This window comes from Elgaria multicarinata, chromosome 4 (genome assembly GCF_023053635.1).
Source record: "Elgaria multicarinata webbii isolate HBS135686 ecotype San Diego chromosome 4, rElgMul1.1.pri, whole genome shotgun sequence".
Classification (NCBI taxonomy): Eukaryota; Metazoa; Chordata; class Lepidosauria; order Squamata; family Anguidae; genus Elgaria; species Elgaria multicarinata.
The window spans coordinates 45,569,516-45,590,538 of NC_086174.1; the positions used below are offsets into that span (position 1 = coordinate 45,569,516).

The 21,023-nt window shown below is 38.9% G+C and overlaps 1 protein-coding gene across 1 annotated transcript in view; it reads left to right on the forward strand.

Annotated features, from left to right (window-relative positions):
- The window catches only part of KIF6 (kinesin family member 6), a 211,449-nt gene that overhangs the window by 35,311 nt on the left and 155,115 nt on the right, over positions 1-21,023 (forward strand). Inside the window, exons 6-8 of the mRNA XM_063125614.1 lie at positions 4,031-4,160; positions 17,867-18,073; positions 19,975-20,118. Of these exons, the coding sequence (XP_062981684.1) occupies positions 4,031-4,160; positions 17,867-18,073; positions 19,975-20,118 (481 nt within the window). The remainder of the gene's footprint in view (positions 1-4,030; positions 4,161-17,866; positions 18,074-19,974; positions 20,119-21,023) is intronic.

The window sequence follows — 21,023 nt, forward strand, 5'->3', positions numbered from 1 at the left end:
TCATTGCTTATTTATTGAACAGGTATTCCAAGGAAAAATAACATAATACTGAAAAGATGTTGTTCTCTTAACTGTTCTCTATTGTAATTTTTACAAGATTGACATCATTATTATTATTATTATTATTATTATTATTATTATTATTATTATTTACATTTATATACCACCCCCATAGCCAAAGCTCTCTGTGAGGTTTACAAAGAATAAAAACATGGAACATTAAAAACAAATATACAAAATTTAAAACTATAAAAAGCATAAAAACAGATTACATACAACATCGTCTTCATGTCATTGCCTTCACCTAAAATTTTCAAAGTTTTGAAGCATATAATTACCAGCATGACTGGTGGCGACAAGAAATAAATACATATATTTGAAATTGCTTCCTTTCATGAAAAGAAGAGATTAGTCTTTTCCCCTTGGCTATAGTATAGCTTCTAAAAACAAAAACAAAAGTATCTTGACAACTGCTTCTATTTTTTTTAAAAGCTACTTGGTAAGTTGCATCTTCTATTTGAACATTGCCACGCATATTATTGGTGTATGTCTCTATATAGAAGCCAGGCCCTAACATTCAGTGGGAGTATTCACATGTAATGCTAAACCATAGTTTTAGCACTATGTGCATGAGCAGAAAGGAGACCACAAGAAGGCTCAGGCTTGCATGTAACACCCCCCCACACACACATGACTGAGAGGAGAAATAAACCAGAACTCTGGGTAGTAACCAATAGGAGCTGTGTGTTTGCACCCAACCTACTGGCCCTGGTCCACATGCAGGTTTAGCTCTTCTGAGGTTTAGTGCTTCCAAGGGGAAGCACCGACGCAAGCAGAAAGAGGCAGTTTGCATCCCTTCCAGAAAGTAGTGTTTTCCTTGCATCACGGCTTGTCCCCAGAAGCATTATATCGCAACCATGCATAGTAGGACCTGAGCTGCCACGCATGGCTCCTTTTGGGAACTACCCTATTTCATATTAGCAGATTCTTGGCTTGTCATTCTATGCAAATAAGGAGCAGTGAGTTAAAAGAAATTCTTGTCGGTTTCTAAGCAAGCCACCATCAAACCTTGAGGTATTTTGCTGACTTGTTTAACAAATTAGAGTTTATTGTCCATCACTGTTGTTGATTCACACATAACATTAAACCAGGAATCTACTAAACTGTAATTGCATTCTGGTTTGTTCCTCCTCCTGGACACATGGGAAAGGGACCATGTGAGCTCAGTAATTCTTTCTGTTCGCCCTGGCTTCTTTCTGCTCATTCATGTACCACTAAATTATAGTTTAGCAGTACATGCAAATACTGCTAATATGTGTGAAACCAAGAACAGAACTGCTTTGTGTAAGGAAAAGGTGATACCTTGAAGATTAATGACTCTCCCTTACCCTACACTTAAAATGGGATCTAATTTGGGGATGGGAGATAATTGGGGCCAGCCAACAAATCCACTTACCAATAGATTAGGATAAAGAAGACTTTGATCTTGACAAGCAAGAATACTCAGAAAGGAAGGTTGTGTTACAGCAATTAAATTAGGCTGCCTGGGGTAGTTTTTGGGGAGAAAGTCTGTTCTCTAGTTTTGAAGGTGTTGGCAAGAGTTTCCTTCCTTCCCCAATTTCCTTCCTGGGAATACCACAGACTTGATTAGTACACTGTGGGGAGGGGGCTGGCTGCACCATTTTCAATCTCTCTGGTGTTGTTTAGTAGTGTGTTTTAGTTTCTTTTCCATGTGCAAAGCTGCATCCCCAACACACAGTTTCCTTACAAAGATATCAACAAACTCCTGCCACCTCATTCCAATTCAAGGTTGATTTCTAAAGAAAAATCAGGAAGATTTCTTTTGTATATCAGTTGACAACCTGCATGAGAGAAGGCAGAGAGTAATTTCTAATCTCCCTTTTACTTCCCTCGATGTCTCTCTCTCTGCTGCCTTTTTCTATTCCCCTTCCCCAATTTCATCAGCTCTCTCTCTCTCACACACTCCAACCTTTCTATGCCAGAATGAAAAAAGGCTGAATAAGATAAGAAACAAACAAACAAACAAAAAATCATGAAATGAGGCTGCTGCAAGGAAGGAAGAAAAATCTGGAGTGGATTTCTTTGAAGACAGGGAAAGATGGTGTCTCCTTGCCTTCTTAACCAGGGTTTTAAAAAGAGATGCTTGCTGTACTGTGCTGGGGTTTGCCAGGGAAGTGGGGCAATGTTTATTTTTTTTTAGAAAAGAGACCTATAGGAGGCTTAGGGAAGAAGGCCATCTACACTATTAGCCCTTTCCTTTAACTCTGTGGGAGGGGCAAGCTAGGTAGAAAAGGAAAGGCACTCTGTATGTTTTTCGAGGCACTTTTACTATATTCTTGATGGCTAATAAAAATATTTCTTGGCGTCTAAGCCTGGACATAATTTGTAGAGCCCTGTTGGGGACTGATGTGTTTTTTCCAAGACAAATATGGAAGTGAAAAGAGGCAATTTAGAGGTGGGTCAGGAGTAGAGTGAAAGGAAACGCGAGAAAGGGTGCTGGAGTTATGCTTCAAAGTACCACCATCTTGCCCATATTTTTTTGCATAGCTCTTTCTCTCGACGCACTCACAAAGAGAATTTATGTATTTGGGTAGTGGTGGTATGTACATGTGGAATATCCCCTGTCAGTGGGAGAGAAAACCTCAGGGAGCTGGTCTCTGAAACTACAGTCTGATGATTGGGTGGTGGGGAGGAAGTAAAGAGAAAGCCCATAGTTCACCAGATGATACATGACAGTGCAGAGCACATCCTCCCTCCCCTATTGTGCTCAGTCTGAGGAAAAGGTAAGTAGAAAGCGAAGTAGAAGACCCGCCCAGACCCCCCAACTCTATAAGAACTTTCAGCCTTGGAAAGAACATACAGGCTTGGGTGGCTCTAGCATTTCAAGTTCATGGTGAAGTGTACTTACATTTTCGAGGCAGTCCCCTTGGTCATTGCTATCCATCCAAACTATGGAATTCACTGTGACAAGAAGTAGTGATGGCCACCAATTTGGATAGACATCTGGCATCCCAGGCATAAATTTAGTATGATACCATATTGTTTTGGGTACACGCGGATAGTACTGTCTCTCGGTTTTTCTCATTTTTCTTTCTTATAGTTATAGCTATAGTAAGTATCACATGTGTGGTAACTTCTGCTCTTAGTCTTTTAGCTGGATTTTTGGAATCCAATGAAACTGGGTTTTCATTTGATTCCTCTTGTAGCATGGCTTCATTATATTTCTGTTTTCTTAGCAAAGTTTTCTTCAATATGCAGGACTTGTAACACTCATTTGTGCAGTGATACAGAAATTCAAAATCAGGAGCTAAATAATTAATTTGTTTCAGAACAATGGAATCAAAAACACGTGCCATACTTACTACAGCTGCAATCATAAGAAAGAAAAATGGGAAAACCCAAGAGACGGTGCTATCCACATTTGCCCAAAACAATATGGTGTCATACCAAATTTATGCCTGGGATGACAGATGTCTACCCAAGTTTTCCATGCCCTTTAGGCATGCCCTAACAGGATCCAGTGAGAAAAGTCGGCCACCTCACAATTCCTACAGGTCTTATTGCCAGGAACTGGTCTACAGGGGTGGGCTCTCCTTGCCGCTGAAACCTTTGAACTGACCGTGAATAGAGGTCAGGCAAATTCCTCTGTGCTCCCTCCAGCTCTGACAGTTCTAATGTTGTTGCTATGAGCGCCAGCAGGATAAATAAATGAATAAAATATGGATGCTGCAGTATTTCTACCTTTAATCCCAAACACCTCAATCTCTAGTCTTTATGGAACAAGTCAAATTGAAACATGCATTTTATTTACTGGGAAGGTTTGCTGTTAATATCCAAGAGCTGTGCAACTTACATTATCTTCTAAGAAATGTGCTCAAAAAATACAAATTGAGAAAACCTGTAGATTTACTTACTGTGAGAAAATTTACTCTGAGTTCTGAATAAAGCCTGCTATATAATTGTGGCCAAGTTTCACTCAGGCTCTTATTCTTTTCTCTCTCTCTTATAGAAAGGTGACAATAATGGAGGATCCTGAACAGAACATTCATCTGAAACATCTCTCTTTGCAGCAAGCAAACAATGAGGAGGAAGCACTGAACCTTCTTTTTTTAGGAGACACCAACAGGATGATTGCAGAGGTAAGTATCTTTGACCAGTAACAAACAATCTACATTTTTTTCTTGTCCTGACAGCATCAAAATGCTTAAGCTAATAGGATACCTGCCTAACCTAGCCAGGAATTTCTGATAAACTAATGACTTCTTTGTGAGCAAATATTAATTCTGAAAGCATCCATTGCTTTTGTTTTGCTTTCTAAGGCCTTTGTGACCCACAGTCCTATGTGACACAACCTTGATACTCATAAGTCTCCAACCTCGGAGGCTTGTGAGTACCCAAGTGCAGAGTGGGAGGAGAAACAGAGGTGATCATTGCCTCCATTACATCTCCCGCACTGCATTTCAGCTAGATGTGCTTTTTTGCTCACCTAGCTGAGGCATTGCGGAGGTGGAAAGAAGGAGGTCCGTGGAGAGGCATAAGATACAGCATAGGGTAGCCTCTCCATTACTTCCTTTCTCTCCATGCCAGCTGCAGGTTGGGGGACTTGGATTCCTGGGTCTGTGGTTCAAAATTCAAAATTCCTATGTTCCACCTCCAACTCTGTCTAGGGGGCCATAGGGTTGCTCCCTAAATCTCTTCTTTTAAATTGATATTTAATTCAGTTCACGGATCTTATGTAAACATGATGTTAGAGCACTTAATAGTATTTTGCACAAATGTTTGAAGGCTCAAAGTAAATTATACTGCATCTGGTTTTACAGAAAACTGGCTAATTTTACATTGGAGTGTTCTAAAACTATCCTTGAAATGCAGTGCATTTACACTGTTGTAGGTAGGCACAGCTCATATGCTTTTGGGTCTGAGGCATTGTGAGTCTCCTGACATGCTCATGGCATCTGCCTGCCTAAGTGTTTGCCTAATGGGAACTGTCTTTAAGCTGAAGACCTGGAATGTTTTCTCCCTCTCTGAGGGAGAGCGTCCACCATAAATGGAGGCCTCTGTGTGAGAGAGGGAAAGGGAGAATGAGTAGTATCTAGTAAACTTCCGTTTAACTAAATATTCATGCTGCATTATGGGGTGGGTGTGCACCAAATGTCAAAATGGGTTGAAGGTTACCTATTATCTGAAATGAAACTGGAATCAGAACATACTTCTAGGCATTGGTAATTGCCCCCAGGCCTCTGTGCCTGTTGTATCTTCACATCATAGACCAGGACTGACCTGCTGCCCCATCACCTTGCACAGTTGTCCAGGGGTCTCATCTACTATGGGAAGGGATAATTCTGGCTAGTCTCTCTGCCTGTGAGACCTCCAGCATGCCTGTAGACTGTGGGGCAGAATGTGAGGGCCTGATCCAGCCCGGAATTCTGTAGCTTATAGAATCATAGAATAGTAGAGTTGGAAGGAGCCTATAAGGCCATTGAGTCCAACTCCCTGCTTAATGCAGGAATCCACTTTAAAGCCTGCCTGACAGCTGCCTCTTGAATGCCTCTAGTGTGGGAGATCCCACAACCACCCTAGGTAATTGGTTCCATTGTCCATTGCTCTAACAGTCAGGAAGTTTTTCCGGATGTCCAGCCAGAATCTGACTTCCTGTAACTTGTGCCCATGTTCCGTGTCCTGCATTCTCGAATGATCAAGAAGAGTTCCTGGCCCTCCTCTGTGTGACAGCCTTTCAAGTATTTGAAGATTGCTATCATGTCCCCCAGTACCTCGCATGATTTAGAAGCTAAACTTCTATTAATGCATACCAAAATCGCATTTCCTTTTTTTTGCTGCCGACACTGTTGGTTCATATTCAGCTTGTGATCTACAACAATTCTAAGATACTTCTCGTTTGTTGTATTGCTGAGTCAAGTATCCCCCATCTTGTAACTGTGCATTCCAGGTGCAGGCGTTCCAGGTATGTACACATGGAGCTTCCTGCCCATAGCAGCTTTCCCATGCTTTTTAGAATGAAGGGAGCCAACCCGCACTTGCATTCTTGTATGTGAGAACTGGTCCCCATCTGCACAAGAGATTTAGCTAAATAGATATGATCTATCTGGACTAGGATAAATGCCTAGATATTCCAAAATAATGACTTCTTTGAGAATTGAACTTGCTATGTTGGCAGAAGACTTGTATCTGCATATATTAGTTGCCACTAAACAGCTCTAAATTGTGTGTGTGTGTGTGTGTGTGTGTGTGTGTGTGTGATGACTTTCAAGTGGAGAAGCTGAGGGCAGGAGGGGGATCTTGAACCCCTTCCCCCCCCGCTTCTGTCTCCCCCATGCAGTTGCTTTCCAAGTTGCTTCCCTCCTAGCTACATTTATTTGCAGTGTCAAACCCTAATTAAGATAAAAGTGACACGGGGGAGGATGTGGCAGCCAGAAGAGGAGTTCAGCACCCTTTTCCCAGCACTTCTCTTGAATTCACATCTACCCCCATCCTTGCTTTACGGCTGTCCATTTGGTGCAATGCAGCTGTTAGTTTGGATCTGCCATCTTAAACGACAATCCCAAATAATGCGTGAGAACTAAAATGTCACAGAAAATACATGTACATTAGCTTATTTGTTTTAAACAAACACTGTTTGTTTCAATGTTTCAATGATAATAAATCTTAATGGAGTTAGTATTGCTTGAGATTTATGCAAACTCTGTTATATGGGAAGTTAAGTACATGTTCCAATCCTAGACCAGTGTGAACTGGGAAAACATGATTTTGAGGCTTGCAAAATTCAAGGTGGATGGTGATCTGTGCACGCATTGGACTGTTTCTATGTACAATCCATCTTTATACGGGTATCATCATATGGTTTGTTGGGTTTTTTTAAACTCCTTTATGGTGTAATATAAGTTGTGTGTGAAGCCAGGACATAAGGAAGGAAAAATAAATAAGAGAACATGTTCACATCAGGTATCCTTTCTTTCCTCTTTGTGGTCTCTGGCATTACACATGTGAGCTCTGCATCTCTGCGGAGCCCCATTTCAGGAAACTTCTATAGCTGAGGAATTTTGGCAGGAGTCCTCCCCCAGCCATCCCAGTGCATATGTCCCTAGTAGGGTTCCTGCTTATTCCTGCAGAGGGGAACTTCTCTGCATTTAATCTTTCTGAAAGTGTTTTTCTGCTGAAGTTTTTATTAATTCTTATCTCTGTCTGTTGCATTTCATCTCTTTATTTTATTTTTATTATTGGTTGCTTTGATTTCACGATCTAGTGATCAAACGATGAACGTATGGCCCACCAGGCTCCTTTTCACAAGTCCATTGTGAAAACAAGTCATCTCTGACTGATGGCTGTTGTTTGTGCCTTTTCTGCCTGGAAGAAGGGCACAAAGTTGAAGCCTGACTGCATTGTCAGGTGTTTACCAAAAAGGCTGGAAAAAACCGATACGACTGGCTACAAGCCATTATCTGGAGGAAAGCACTGTAGGCTGTGGAGGAGTCTAAGGAAAATATTGCCCAGCCTTCTCCTAGCACCGTTGAGGGTGGGTCTGCCTCACCACAGCCTATACAAATGTTGAGGTTTGAAACTTTTTTCTCTCCATGTCTTATCTGGTTGTTGTCCCTGCTTCTCCATCTTCTCACACCTGAAAGTGAAGTAATTCCTTTGCGGGGTCCAGAACCTAACTCCTTCAGTTTGATGGACACTATCAAGTTGGAGCTTATTATATAACCAGATGTTATCATCTAAGCCATTTGAACAGTTGGTGAAAGAACAATCTTGGAAAGTGGCATTTTTGATTGCCACTACATCAACACAGTGCTTGGGTGAGCTATGTGTCTTGCACATTGACCCTCCTTACCTTACTTTTTACAGAGACAAGGTGGTTCTCCATCCCTACCCCAGCTTTCTGCCTAAAGTGATGTCTGAATTTCATCTTAACCGCAATGTTGTCCTCCCAGCTTTCTTTTCTCCACTATCAACTTCACATGAGTTGACACATCATGCTCTAGATGTTCTCCAGGTGTTGGCTTTTTATAAGTCAAGGACTGAGTCATTCAGATAGTCACCCCGTCCGTTTGTCTGTTATCATGGCAAGCATAAGGGGCTCCCAATCACAATCCAACGCTTCACCTTGTGGTTCATTGAGACAATTGAGTTGGTGTATGAGGTGACTGGCTCAAACCGTCTGCCCCAGTCCGAGCTCACTCTACTCATGCAGTAGTGACATTAGTCACATTTGACAGGAAATCACCATCCCTGCCTGAACTGGGGGTGGATGCCACCTGGTTGAGGCTGTCTACATTTATTTGGCACTATTCTCCGGACATTCGGAATAAAGCTGACTATTTCAGTTGCACTTTCCTCTCTCCTATTTTGCAGTAGGTCACCAGGTGGTAAGGTTGCTGGTGAGATACACAAAGACCATTAAGAAGAAAGATTGGTTGCTTATCTGTAACTGTCATTCTTAGAGTGGTCATCTGTGCATTCACACAACCCACCCACCATCCCCTCTTTGGTGTCATACTCGAGTTCGATGTGGGTACTGAAAACCCATCTTGGTTTCCAAGCTACAGTGTCAGTCTCAAGAAACTGAGAGAATAAGCAGGAACCTGCTAGGGACATGTGCCCTGGGATGGTGGGGAGGGTTCTATCCAAAGCTACTCAGCTATAGAAGTTTCCTGAAATGGGGCTCTGCACAGGCACAGAGTCCATACATGTGAATGCACAGATGACTATTCGAAGAACTAGAGTTACAAGTAAGTGACTTCTCTGTATTATGAACATGAACATGGTGGATCTAATGGCAGGATATACATATTCAGAAAGGCTCAGAAAGGAAAATCTGAAGTGGGAATAGCTGTTCACTTCAAATTTGTAAGCAGACTCTAGAGCAGCAAAATAATATTTTCAATGACATTTTTTCAAACTCAAGGCAAAATGATTTCTGATTTCTGGCACCTGGGAAGCAAGAATTTTTGGCACAATCAAATCACTTATTTTGGCTTGTGTGAAATGTCATGGTCTGGCTTTTTAAGAGTATTTGTATATTAACGCTAACTCTGCATATCTGGTTATGTTATCATCCAGAGTAGAAGTAAAACATTGTTTTGATTTTAACCTTTCAGTATTCCAGTTATTGCAGTGTACTACAAGAATGACTTCGTGATAATTTCTTAAAATTAGGTTACCAACTTCACATTGATAGAGACAAATTTAGAAGCTACTATGGTAACAAGAAAACATCTGCAAAACATAGTCCAGGCCTTGTGTGCATAGTCAAGTTCTTATGGCTTATTTTCATGTCCTTTCAGCAGAGCCAACGTTTTAAGGAAAAGTTATTAAAGTTACGTGTTTTTAAACCCGGAACACTAGAAGCAATCTCAAAACTTCAGCCAGCATTAGAGCTTTCATGAACTTAGTAAAAAGAATTGCATGGTAATTAATGCTTCTGAACTCATAATTCTAAATAAAAAACAGATCTGCTTTTGTAACCATTTCAGGGAAGGGGAGAGTTCCCTTTAGGTAGACCTTTTGTCCAGGGAAAGGTATATTTTGCTGTCACTTGAAGCATACATGTGGGGGACCAAGTCAAAACTTGATTTTTAAAAAAGGTTTTAGTCATCTGTTCCCAGTAGTTACTTTATTTCAGGAAGCTTATATGGCATTATCATGCCAGAATAACTGCTCTGTTCATGGATGTGAAGGAGCACTATGTCCTAAATTATGATTACGAGGTAGAACATATGCAGAGCCAGAGTTCTGCATGATGTTGGCACTACAGCAGCCAGATATTCTCATCAGTTTACAAGTGATTTGTCTCGTTGGTAGTTGGAGCTGCCCTATGCATAGATTTTGCTTCTTAGTATTATGGCCAAGGGGCAGTATCCAATTCAGCACTAGCATTATCATAAATTAGATTGTGCTAGTGTAAGCTATCTCTAGCACAATGTGATGGGTTTTCCAGGGAAACCTGTCGCACCAAGAAATGCTATTGGCGTTGCTCTAGAGGTTGCTTATATGAGCACAATGTAATTTATGTTAACACTAGCAAATTGGATACTATGCATGGTTTGTAGTTGCCTTGAAACCTTCTGATAAGTTTGTGCTGTCAGTCAATTGGAAAGTTGTTAACTATGTTGCATACTCATGATATTTCATCTGAAGTAAAAAAGGGAACATAGTCTGTCTTCATAACCTCAACTATGTCTTTGCATTTGACCTTTCTTGACCATAATTATAGGTGATCTGATCTATATATTCAGAATGAGCAAAATCCTGGTCTGAAACCACTTCTGAATGCATAAAGGGGATGGTATAGCTGAATACTCCCTTATCTAAACTCTGTGCTTCTGGAAAGCTGACATGTTGAGGGGAGGGGTTCTAGTCAGATGTGGAAGCACATTCAAAAGAATACAGTCTTGGACTTGCATGCTGAAGTGCTAAGAGTCTCAAGGGAATAGTGCCATATGCTTTTTTCTGAATGTGTAAATTGTCTCATGTGTATAAGTTAAATGTTTTAGTTCTGTATTTTATGTCATCTCCACAAAAGAGCCTAGTGCATTCATGTGATCTCAGTTTTATGGGCACATCAAATGACTAAAGATAGGTCAGGTGGTTTAAGAAAATTCAACGACTTTCTCACAGAAAGTCAAGATAGCAAGATATAGTGAAGCTGTAGCTAATCATTTTCTTCAGAACAATAATCATGAAAGGAGTTCTGCTAATTTTTCTGGCTTACAGAATTGCTTCAAGGGGAAGAATTCTAGCACGTTTTCCTGTCATCATTTCTCAACTCATCAATTTCTTGAGGCAGAGAAAGGTGGATTTCCGGGTGGGTTTCACTTTTTTTATGCCATCCATCCGACATAAATGAAATCGATATAAACTAAAGAGTGTGGTTACTATTTACAGTGCTTTCACAATTATGTAGGTCTTTCAAGCTGAAAAGGATTTTATGGTGTGCATAGTACTTTGAAGGATTTTATTTATCATTCAGCAACAAAATGGTTGAAATAATAGTTCATACTATGCAGAAACTTCACAAATCTCAAATCTTGTTTTGTTAGGAAGATAGATCAAAGTGGGCATGCAACTGAGTCTCCAAACCAGTATTCATTTTTCCTTAATGCAGTTGTAGCCTATTTTAATGAGAGAGGAAATGTTTATGTAGAGGATTTTATTGCTCTAGTTCTCTATTGCTTCAATTTAGGAATGCATATGAAGTTCTGTCACTTGTGTTTGAGTGTGCCTAGAGCAAAAAGTTTTGGCAGCATTCACATTTTGCTTAAATGGAAGTAAAGATTTTAAATATTTGAAGATGACCATGGAGACTTATTCCTAACCTCAGCATTGGGGTTACTTCTCTTTAAACTACTTTTATTATACTTGCGTGTATTCCATTACGTATTCCACATTTTCAAGCACCATTTCAATGTTTGAAGTATTTTAGCTGAAATGCTAAAACTTAGACCTCTTGACTTTTGGTCTTTAACAGATAATCTGGCACTTTTAGATAAATTGGTTTATTATCCATGCTCAGATGTCATTCCAAATTGTTACGAGATTTTTTTCTTTCTTTCCCCAAAACTTCTTTGTTGCTCTTTTATATCCTAAAATACCACTCGGGAGCAATGCCAGGTCCAGAAACACCCCCAAGCTGGAAACCTGATTCTTAAGTGGCAATGCAACCTCATCCAGAACAGGCTGTACCCCCAGTCCCAGATTAGCTTGCCTACTGACAACAATACTTCTGTCTTGTCTGGACTGAGCATCAACTTGTTAGCTCACATGCAATCTATAATGGCATCCAAACAGTGGTTTCAGACTTCAACAGCCTCCTTGAATCCAGTTGAAAAAGAGGCATAGAGGCGACTATCAGCAGCAGATGAGACCCAACCCAAAATTCCAGATGAACTCCCCCAGCAGCTTCATGTAGTCATCAAAAAGAGGGAACAAAATTGAGATCTGAGGAAACCTGCAGACCAAGTGTGAGCAACTGTGGGAGGTCTGGGGCCCATTTTCGCTCACTGGATTTCCCCTGTGGGCTCCCAATAGGTATCAGAGAATGCTCCCCTGACCAACCTGTAAATTTCTCAAATTATCCCAAAGCAAGATATCAAAAAACCAAATGACATAGGTCTCTAGGTCATTTACCCACAACGTGCTGCAAGACATTGCAAGGAGTAATGGCAAAAGCTCCACGTATGGTCCATAGGGCTTTATATGTAATGATTATCTTCTGCAATAACAAGTTATAAGCAGAGGCATAGTCTGACATCCATAGCCTGAAATGGACTAAAAACATGGATGATAGTACATCAGTAGAGTGCCTTGTCAGACCATTGGGCCCCATCCAGCCCAGTATTATGGATACTGACGGGCAGCAGCCATCCAGGGTTTCAGGGAGAATTCTTTCTTTACCTGGACATGCTGGGGATTGAACCTGGTATCTTCTGCATGTGCTCTGCCACTGATCTATGGCCCTAATTGCTGAACAGGGTAACTCAAAAAAAGAAAAAAAGGAAAAAAAAGAATGGGTATGCTTGTTCATACATTTTCCTATAAGCAAATAGATCATGGGTGTTGTATCTCCACTTCTTTCATTCAGTCAGTCTTTGATCAGGAATACTGATCCGCTACCAAGTATTTCTGTCTAAAAATAACAATATTGTGAGTATTTACATGTTGTTCTAGTCAAAACAAGATATTGAGGCAAATTACTGATGGGCTTGCTCATTCTCATAATTTGCTCTGTGATGGGGATACCTGTCTCCTTGAGAATATGGCAAGATGTTTTACCCTACCCAGTGCCTGTTTACCCTACCCTGTGCCTGTTTGCATTCTCTTACCCTCCTTATTGTTTTATTATGATTTTATTAGAATGTAAGCCTATGCGGGTCTTGCTATTTACTGTTTTACTCTGTACAGCACCATGTACATGGTGCTGTATAAATAAATAAATAAATAAATAAATAATAATAATAATAATAATAATAATAATAACTGTACCCAAAAGCTAAGAAGAGACTAGGGACAAAATACACCTGTAGAAGCCATATTGATACTTCGTCAGCAAGACATGTCCTTCTATATACTTGATGTTTTTATTTTTAATAATGCTTTCCACCAATTTACTTGCAACAGATGTTGAGCTAACTGAATCTTTGTCAAGATTGAAATTAGAGTACATGCAACGGCAGTAAGGAACTTTTGAAAATTCACATAAAATGTAAGAGCATGCCTAGGAGATGCTTGGGCTCATTCATTGTTTTAGTACTCAAATGTTTTAGTACGCAAATGTTCCCTGAAAAGGAAGAATAATATTTCATGGAAGAACTTTGCTTTGACATATTCCTTGGGCATCCAAACAGTAACTCTGTAAGAATGGAGTGAATTGGTATACACATTCACCCAAAACTAAAAGCCCCATGTAGATATTTTAAAAGATGTGTTGGGATAATTTGAATTTTGTTAAGATTGAGGGCAGGAAAATATTATTCAAAAAGCTATATTGGAAATACTTTCCCTGTTCAGTTCATTTGATCCATATTTCTACAAATACTTTCAATAAAATCAGCTGTAAGCTATTTATTTCCTCCAGATTTTATGCTGATGATCCACATTGCTATGGATGGTAACTTTTCATGTGACCATAGTGATAAATGTGTTATTACCTAATTTATTGGTTTCCTTCACAAACATTTGAGTCTGGTATCTTTGTTTTAATTTTGGCAACACTGCACAGTTTCATAATACCACAGTACTAGAAATATACAAGAAGAAAAATTTGAAATAGCTCTGCAGCAATTTTCTAACCAGAAGCTGATGCAATGCTGAATATTGTTCAAAGCTACAAGCCTTATTATAGCCAGACATTAAATACCACTAGTGAGCAACCAAGGTTGACCTAGAATGAACCACACTGGGTATTTTGAGATGGCACGTGATAGCCTATTTTGCCGTGTAATAGTTGTAAACTATGCAGTGATTGCTGATGTGTTGTTTTGGGGTGGTGGGAGAACAATATTTATCATGCGGAAACAATATTAACTCTGTCACAGGACTTGTTTGAATTAATAGAATGTTTCCTTTGTGCTCTTCTCATGATGCCATGAAGGATTGGAGCACTGTAATTTATGATGTCATGGAATCCCTTTATAGAAAAAGTTATTTGCAAATCACGGTAGTCTATCTATTTTTTTTCTAGCTATACATTTAGAATAGAAACCATCTGTTCTGAGATTGACCTGTTCTGTAATCTTCCTTCATCTTAATGAGTTCAGACACACATGTCTGAGATATTTTTAACAAGATAAAAAAAAGCTCTGAAACCACTAGCAAAATCTTGTAGCAGGCTTTAAGTCCTCATTCAAGATAGTTGTTGTTTTTTAATTTCAAGTTGTCTGAACAGCTGCATAGTGAATTTGCAGTGAAATTTCATCAAGGAGATGCACAAGTGGTGATGTTGACAAATGTGTTTCTGTGTGGTATGAGCAAAAAGTGTCAAACGGATAGAAGTGTTAAAGTTACATTTATGTTCCATTATTGCATTTCATAAGCAGCTTTCGTTTTTATTGGCTTACACATGTGGAAGTTTTCTCATGTGGAAGGCATATCTGCTAGAGCATAGAATAAATAGACTTCATGACTTTAAAATCAGGTCAGTATTTTTTTTTTCTCCCCCCCAGCCATCTCAGCCTAGTTCCACGATCTGGAGATTGTGAAAGCTTCCCCGCAATTTATTTGTTTGTTCGTTGCATTTTTGTTGGTGCTGAAAGGTATTTTCTGACTGTAGAGTTGGATCTTTCTAACAGACCATCCCAGTTTGCTTTGCTTTATGGAATAAGCAGTATATGATAAGGGGGGATGGGACAAGTTATGTCACGATAATAAGATTTAAGGAGTTTTTATAAAAACAACTTGCTATGCCACAGTGATTTCTACATCAGATCTGTTCAGTTTACAAATTGTAGAATGGGGCAAGGAAGGGGAAAAACTACTGATAACCTAGACTTTATAAGAAACAAAGTTTTGGTCTTTCTGAGATGTGCACTACTCCTAGGAATAATAATTCTGTAGGCTAGCATCCTTCTCTCAGAATGTCTGCAGTACTTATTTACCAGTGGCAAATATGCCATAAGCTGCCATGCCTGCATGGTAACATGTATTGTCTGCACTCTCCACCCAAGTGCTGTGATAATTGTGTCCAAATTTGTACCACATTGGAGATAGGTGGGTTCGCCCACTTGAGCTTCCTCTCTGGCAAAGGTTTTCTATAACTGGACATCTTGCAAATTCTTGTCCACTGCCTTTGTTTTTTCAAAAAGTGATATTGCACTGAGTTTGTTTTCTTAATCATACTTAGTAATTTGACATAATTCATGTCTTCACAATAAAATAGAACTGCATGATTTATATAGAACTAGCAATTCTTGCTAAATTTTATATGGGAAGAGAGAAGGACCAAAGGGTGGGTGGGTTACAGCAACTAAACCAAAGAATTTATTTGGTCCAGAATAACCCAACTAAGAAGCTCAGGGTGTGATTCTAATACACTGGAAATGGGCATACAGCGAAATACAAATGTATGTCAAACAGCAAGAGGCCACAAGCCAAGGTAATCTGCAATGTAGACATGGGGTGAAATCCAGTGACGTTTTCTGCTGATGGAGCTGCTTTCATTAGCAGAAATGGGAGGATTCAGTTCCCCTTTCCCCTGTGTGCCATCAAAATCTGCTCTAGAGGGTTTGGGGACCCTCTGGAGCAGATTTTCAGGGGTCATGGGACACTGAAGAGAGAAAGCCTAGGAGCTCCACTTGCATGCACCATTAACTTATGCCCGTGGTTCATTTTTAATTTATTTTTTACCTCTGTCACTATAATGCTTTAATATTTTGCTTTTTGGACTGGCTTTGCACAGGCAAAGGGGTTCTAAAACATATTGTACGTAGCAATAACTGCCTACTTGCGATAATTTGTAAGGATAAACAAATTAACCTAGACCTCCAATGACTCAGGAATCCTTTTGGTCAGAGTTTCTAACTTAACCTGCATCTTTTTCTGTACCAGAAAGTATAGATTTGTTTAAGATTTCTATATTTACTAAGTGCTTATTGAAAGAATGAACACCCATGCTTTTTTATAGTGGTGCTGTGGGAACATTTGTATTGTTGTTGAGTGTTTTCTTTTAGTCTGTGTGTTTATTTTATTTGTCCTTACTTGAAAATCAATAAAAAATAGTATTAAAAAAAAGTAAATTATTGCACATTGTGAAAAACGTATAACATAATTAATGTAACACATATTTATTTATTCAAAGCCTTTTTTACTTGCTCTTGTGCTGAAAAGGAATGCAGAGAGGCATATACAAGATGAATAAAACAAGCTAGTCCATGCCAATAGATTAATTGTCTAAAAAACATAAGAGCATAAAAAGAGAAGGGGAGGGGGGTAACAAACACATTAAGGCACTAATTTTAAAAGTTACATAGTAACCACCAGACTAATGTAGGGGTGTGATCCTATGCATGTTCATACAGAAAAAAGTCCTCCAGCTGCCAATATCCCCCAGTCATGGCATGCTGGGAGTTGTAGGGCTTTTTTTGGTCTAAACATGCATAGGATTGCATAGGATTTATAGCTTTTTAGTTTTTAAAAAATCACTAATGGAAGACATGATAAAGTTTAATAATAATAATAATAATAATAATTTGTTGCCCGCCTCTCCCTCTGGATCGAGGCAGGGTACAACACAAACACAAACACCATAAAATACATATAACTAATTAAAACATTTAAATCTAATACATTATTAAAAGCAGCACATTATTAAAAGGCATCTTAAAATTCAACTGGGTAGGCCTGCCGGAACAGATCAATCTTTATGGCTTTCTTAAATTCCGGAAGACTGTTAAGTTGACTAATCTCTCCCGGCAGGCCATTCCAGAGAATGGGAGCAGCAGAAGAAAAGGTCCTCTGGGTAATAGTTGTCAGCCTTGTTTTTGTTGACTGGAGTAAATTCTTTCCAGAGGACCTGAGTGTGCAGGGCGGATTGTACGGGAGAAGGTGATCCCGCAGGTATGTTTGTACTGGAGAATAGTGAACACAGAACTTTCTTTGCCTCTCTTACATAATACAACTTGGGATTCAGGACAGATAAGAGAATAGTTGTTTGTTTGTTTTGCACAACAAACAATTAATTTTTGGACTTTAATGCCACTTATATGGTGATGGCCTCTAGAATAGCTTTAAAAAGGGATTAGAAACATTCATAGGAGATAGTTTTACCAGTAGTTATTAGCCATGATAACTTGTTCAGAGACAGTATGGTCTGAATACCAGTTGCTCAGAACAACAGTACTGGAGGGCTATTGCCTTTGTGCTCTGCTTGCTTCCTGGAGGTCTTTAAGTTCACCACTATGGGAAATTGGATCCAGAACTTTGGGCTAATCCAGAAGATTTCTTATGTTCTTAAAAGGTTGGGTGCCCTCTTTAAAGGGCTTCTTCTGGCAGAGGCTTCCACTGGGAAGGGGGAGCCAGTTTTCATTAATTGGCCATGTGACCTATCCCCCCCTCCAAAAGAAAGCTGATCTGGGGGGGTCAGTGAACCTTCTAGAATAGGGTAAGAGTGCAGAGGGAAGTAATAGGTAGCAAAAACTGCCTCCTCTCTTTTTCTCCAGTGAAGCATACTGTGAGTGGGATTCTGCCCATGGGAAGTTTGAATCACAACGTGTTTCAATTCATCTTTATGACCTGTATTTTTCAAACTTGATCAGCAGATAACTTTCTCCTGTCATCTGTAAACTTTCTTGTTGGTCACTGTTAAGTAAATTGTATTATCTTTTCTCCTTCGAAGACTCCAATGAATCAAGCCTCCACACGTTCACACTGCATTTTCACAATTCACATCTCAAGCAAAGAACCAGGATCTGCAACCATTCGACGGTCCAAACTACATTTAGTGGATCTGGCTGGTTCAGAGCGTGTTGGGAAGACAGGAGTTGGAGGCCAGCTGCTAACAGAGGCCAAATATATCAATCTTTCATTACATTACTTGGAACAGGTAAAGTTGATATGAAGTCCAATTATTCATTTTATTACTACCTTAGAGAAGCACTTTGCTTTTAGAATGAACATGTTCCAATGCACTTGACATCAGGGCTATTTAATTTTGCTTCAGAGAGGAATATGATGTGCTTATCTGAGGTTACAATATGGTGGATGTAATTTCCATTATGTCATTTTCCTACACTATTTCTTTTAACAGAATTTCCTATTTAAAGACAATTTTAATAGCAACTGTTGAAATACAGTAATACTAATATTATTGTTCGATAACCAAAGGAAGGTAGGTGTATTTCATGGAAGGCTTTTAAAAAAGTTTAAAATAGGGCTGAATTGCTTCTTGTTTGGTTGTTAATACAATGGCCTCACATTAACCCTTTGTAAAAAAAAAGTGTTATTTTCAAGCTTTCCAGGGCTGGTTTAATAAGATCACTACATGATTTCTCGGAACCCTCAACACTGATTTGGCCAATCCAGCCCATTTCTCATAAAATGCTGACATTTAGATTCACTAATATTCTTTGTTATCAGAATAAAATTTAAAAAATACATTTCAGCAAAATTATACTATCAACATCTACATTTTTCCACCTTAGCATTTTACATGGTTTGTATTAGTGTCCCCATTATGTTGTTCATTACATTTTTTTCTTTGTTACACAAAACTTGGATCTCAAGCTTGAAGCATGGTAAAGTTGTATTAATAAGCTGTTAAATTATCACTACTGTGTTTATTGCTGCTGTTTTAATATAACTTGAACATTATCCATTTTTTCAAGTATTCTGCTTAAAAAAATAAAGGAATCATCACACCTGCTAGAAGTATTTTTCTTAAGTTTCAATGTAGGGTATTGTTTTCATAGCCCAATAAATATTAAGAATAATGGCAGCCTTTTGTTGATTTTGGAGTGCTCATGAACTTGGTGCTTTTTCCAAAAGTTTCTTTAAAGCGTTTATAACCCACAGTAACGGGGTACATGTCAACCCATGAAGCAGACATTTGTGGAGAATGTCAAAAGAAGAAGAAATGTACAATATGCTTTCTTTAACTATGTGCCTCACACTTTCCCCCCTTTGGTATATGGGAATTTAAAGTCGAACACTTAGATTTGCTGTAACTGAGAAATCTTTGCAAATAGTTTATTTTGTCTTCTGTAGCTAAATCATTGCTCTTGGACTAACCACATATTGAATAAATATCTTCAGCCTAAGGATTTTACCAGAACGTCTTTCATTGTTAAGCAGCTTCAGTGTCAGTGTAGTATCTGGAAAGTGCGACAAATTCAATGAAGGGAAATAAATTGAAGCTCCAGAGAAGACAGAGATGTTGATGGTTGTGGGTTCTCTCAACTTAGTTGATTTGCCTATTTGGACGAAGTCCCTCTCATCCTGGAGAAGCAGATTGACATCTTGGCAATTTCAATTCAGAGTTCTTCCCTTTGAATTATGAAGGGCTTCGAGGGTGGTTGCCATCTTAGGGCATCTGGACATGTCATATTCCTATATCTGGATGATTAGGTACTTGTAGTCCATTCAGAGGAATGTTGGCTCGTCACTGTCAAACTTAACAGTGATAATTGTGCAGAAGTTGGCTATAAGTTTGAAGAAACCAGCCTGTTATTTTACTCAAAAGATATGTGGGGATGTAGCTTTTTCTTGCTTATGTAAGTTTTTATTGATTGATGTTTCTTATGCTTTGGTGCACATTTTGGCATATATTATTCTAAAAACATGTTTAGGGTCAAAGTGTGTTTTATGGACTAATGTTATACCACTATTACAGTCAACAAAACTGTTCAATCTTAAAGGAAGCTTTTTCAGTATTAGAAAAACTTAAGTAGTCAAGAGCAAAATAATAAAGAGTTTAATAATGATTTTCCATTGCCATTCTTATTGCAGGTAATCATCGCTCTTTCAGAGAAAAACAGGTCTCATATTCCCTACAGGAATTCTATGATGACCTCGGTGCTAAGAGACAGCCTAGGAGGGAACTGTATGACTACAATGATTGCAACACTCTCAATAGAAAAAAGAAACATAGATGTATGTCTTCCATTTCTTATTATAATGTATTTTTAAAAATATTTTAGTTTATCTACTTAATTTCATTTTGATATGTTCCATTCTACCCAAACTTAATTTTATCGAATAGGCACTGGGAATGTGAAGCAATATTCAACTTTGTCTGCCTGCCGTTGGGACCGACCACTAACACAACAGGAAGGTAGCAGTTCCTAAACCAATCAGAAATGTGCTGCAACACTAATTTCCAGAATGGTGTAGATCAACAGAGCTCACAGGAGAGAGCTCCATTGACCTGTCCCATTCTGGAAACTTATATTTCAGCTCATTTCCAGGGATGTTTTAACAAGGGCTAGCTTCCTGTTGAAATGGTAGTCGCTCCCACAGGTGCAACAGAATGATTAGAGATGTGCATTTACCATTGAATATTTCCCAATCTTTTAATTATTTTGCTAATAGCAACAGAGTTTTGTCTAGCCTTAACCTGGAAGACTTTTTAAGTATCTATAATTACATAACAGCAATGTAAATGTGGGATTATACAGAAACGAATGGATCTTATGAAGATGATGCAAAGTCTTCAGGAGACGAATAGATCCCCCCCCCCGAAGAATTGATTTCCCCCCTGAATTTTTCTGTTTTGTGATTATGAAGAAAAACAAGATTGGTCTAATTCTGAGAAGTTCAAAGTCTCTATCATCTAAAAGTGAAGGGTTGTTTTGGTTGTGTGGGGGGGGGGGTTAGTGCATTGTGGAATACATTAACTTTTAAAAAGAAATAAATTGGCCCAATAAGTATTTGTTGGAGTCTAAACTACTTGGTTTCCATGAACCTACTCCCAGGTAATAGACATAGAATTGCAGCCTTAATTTGGGATATGATTATTTAATTTAATCATTTGCATTCTAAACATATGTATTGGTATG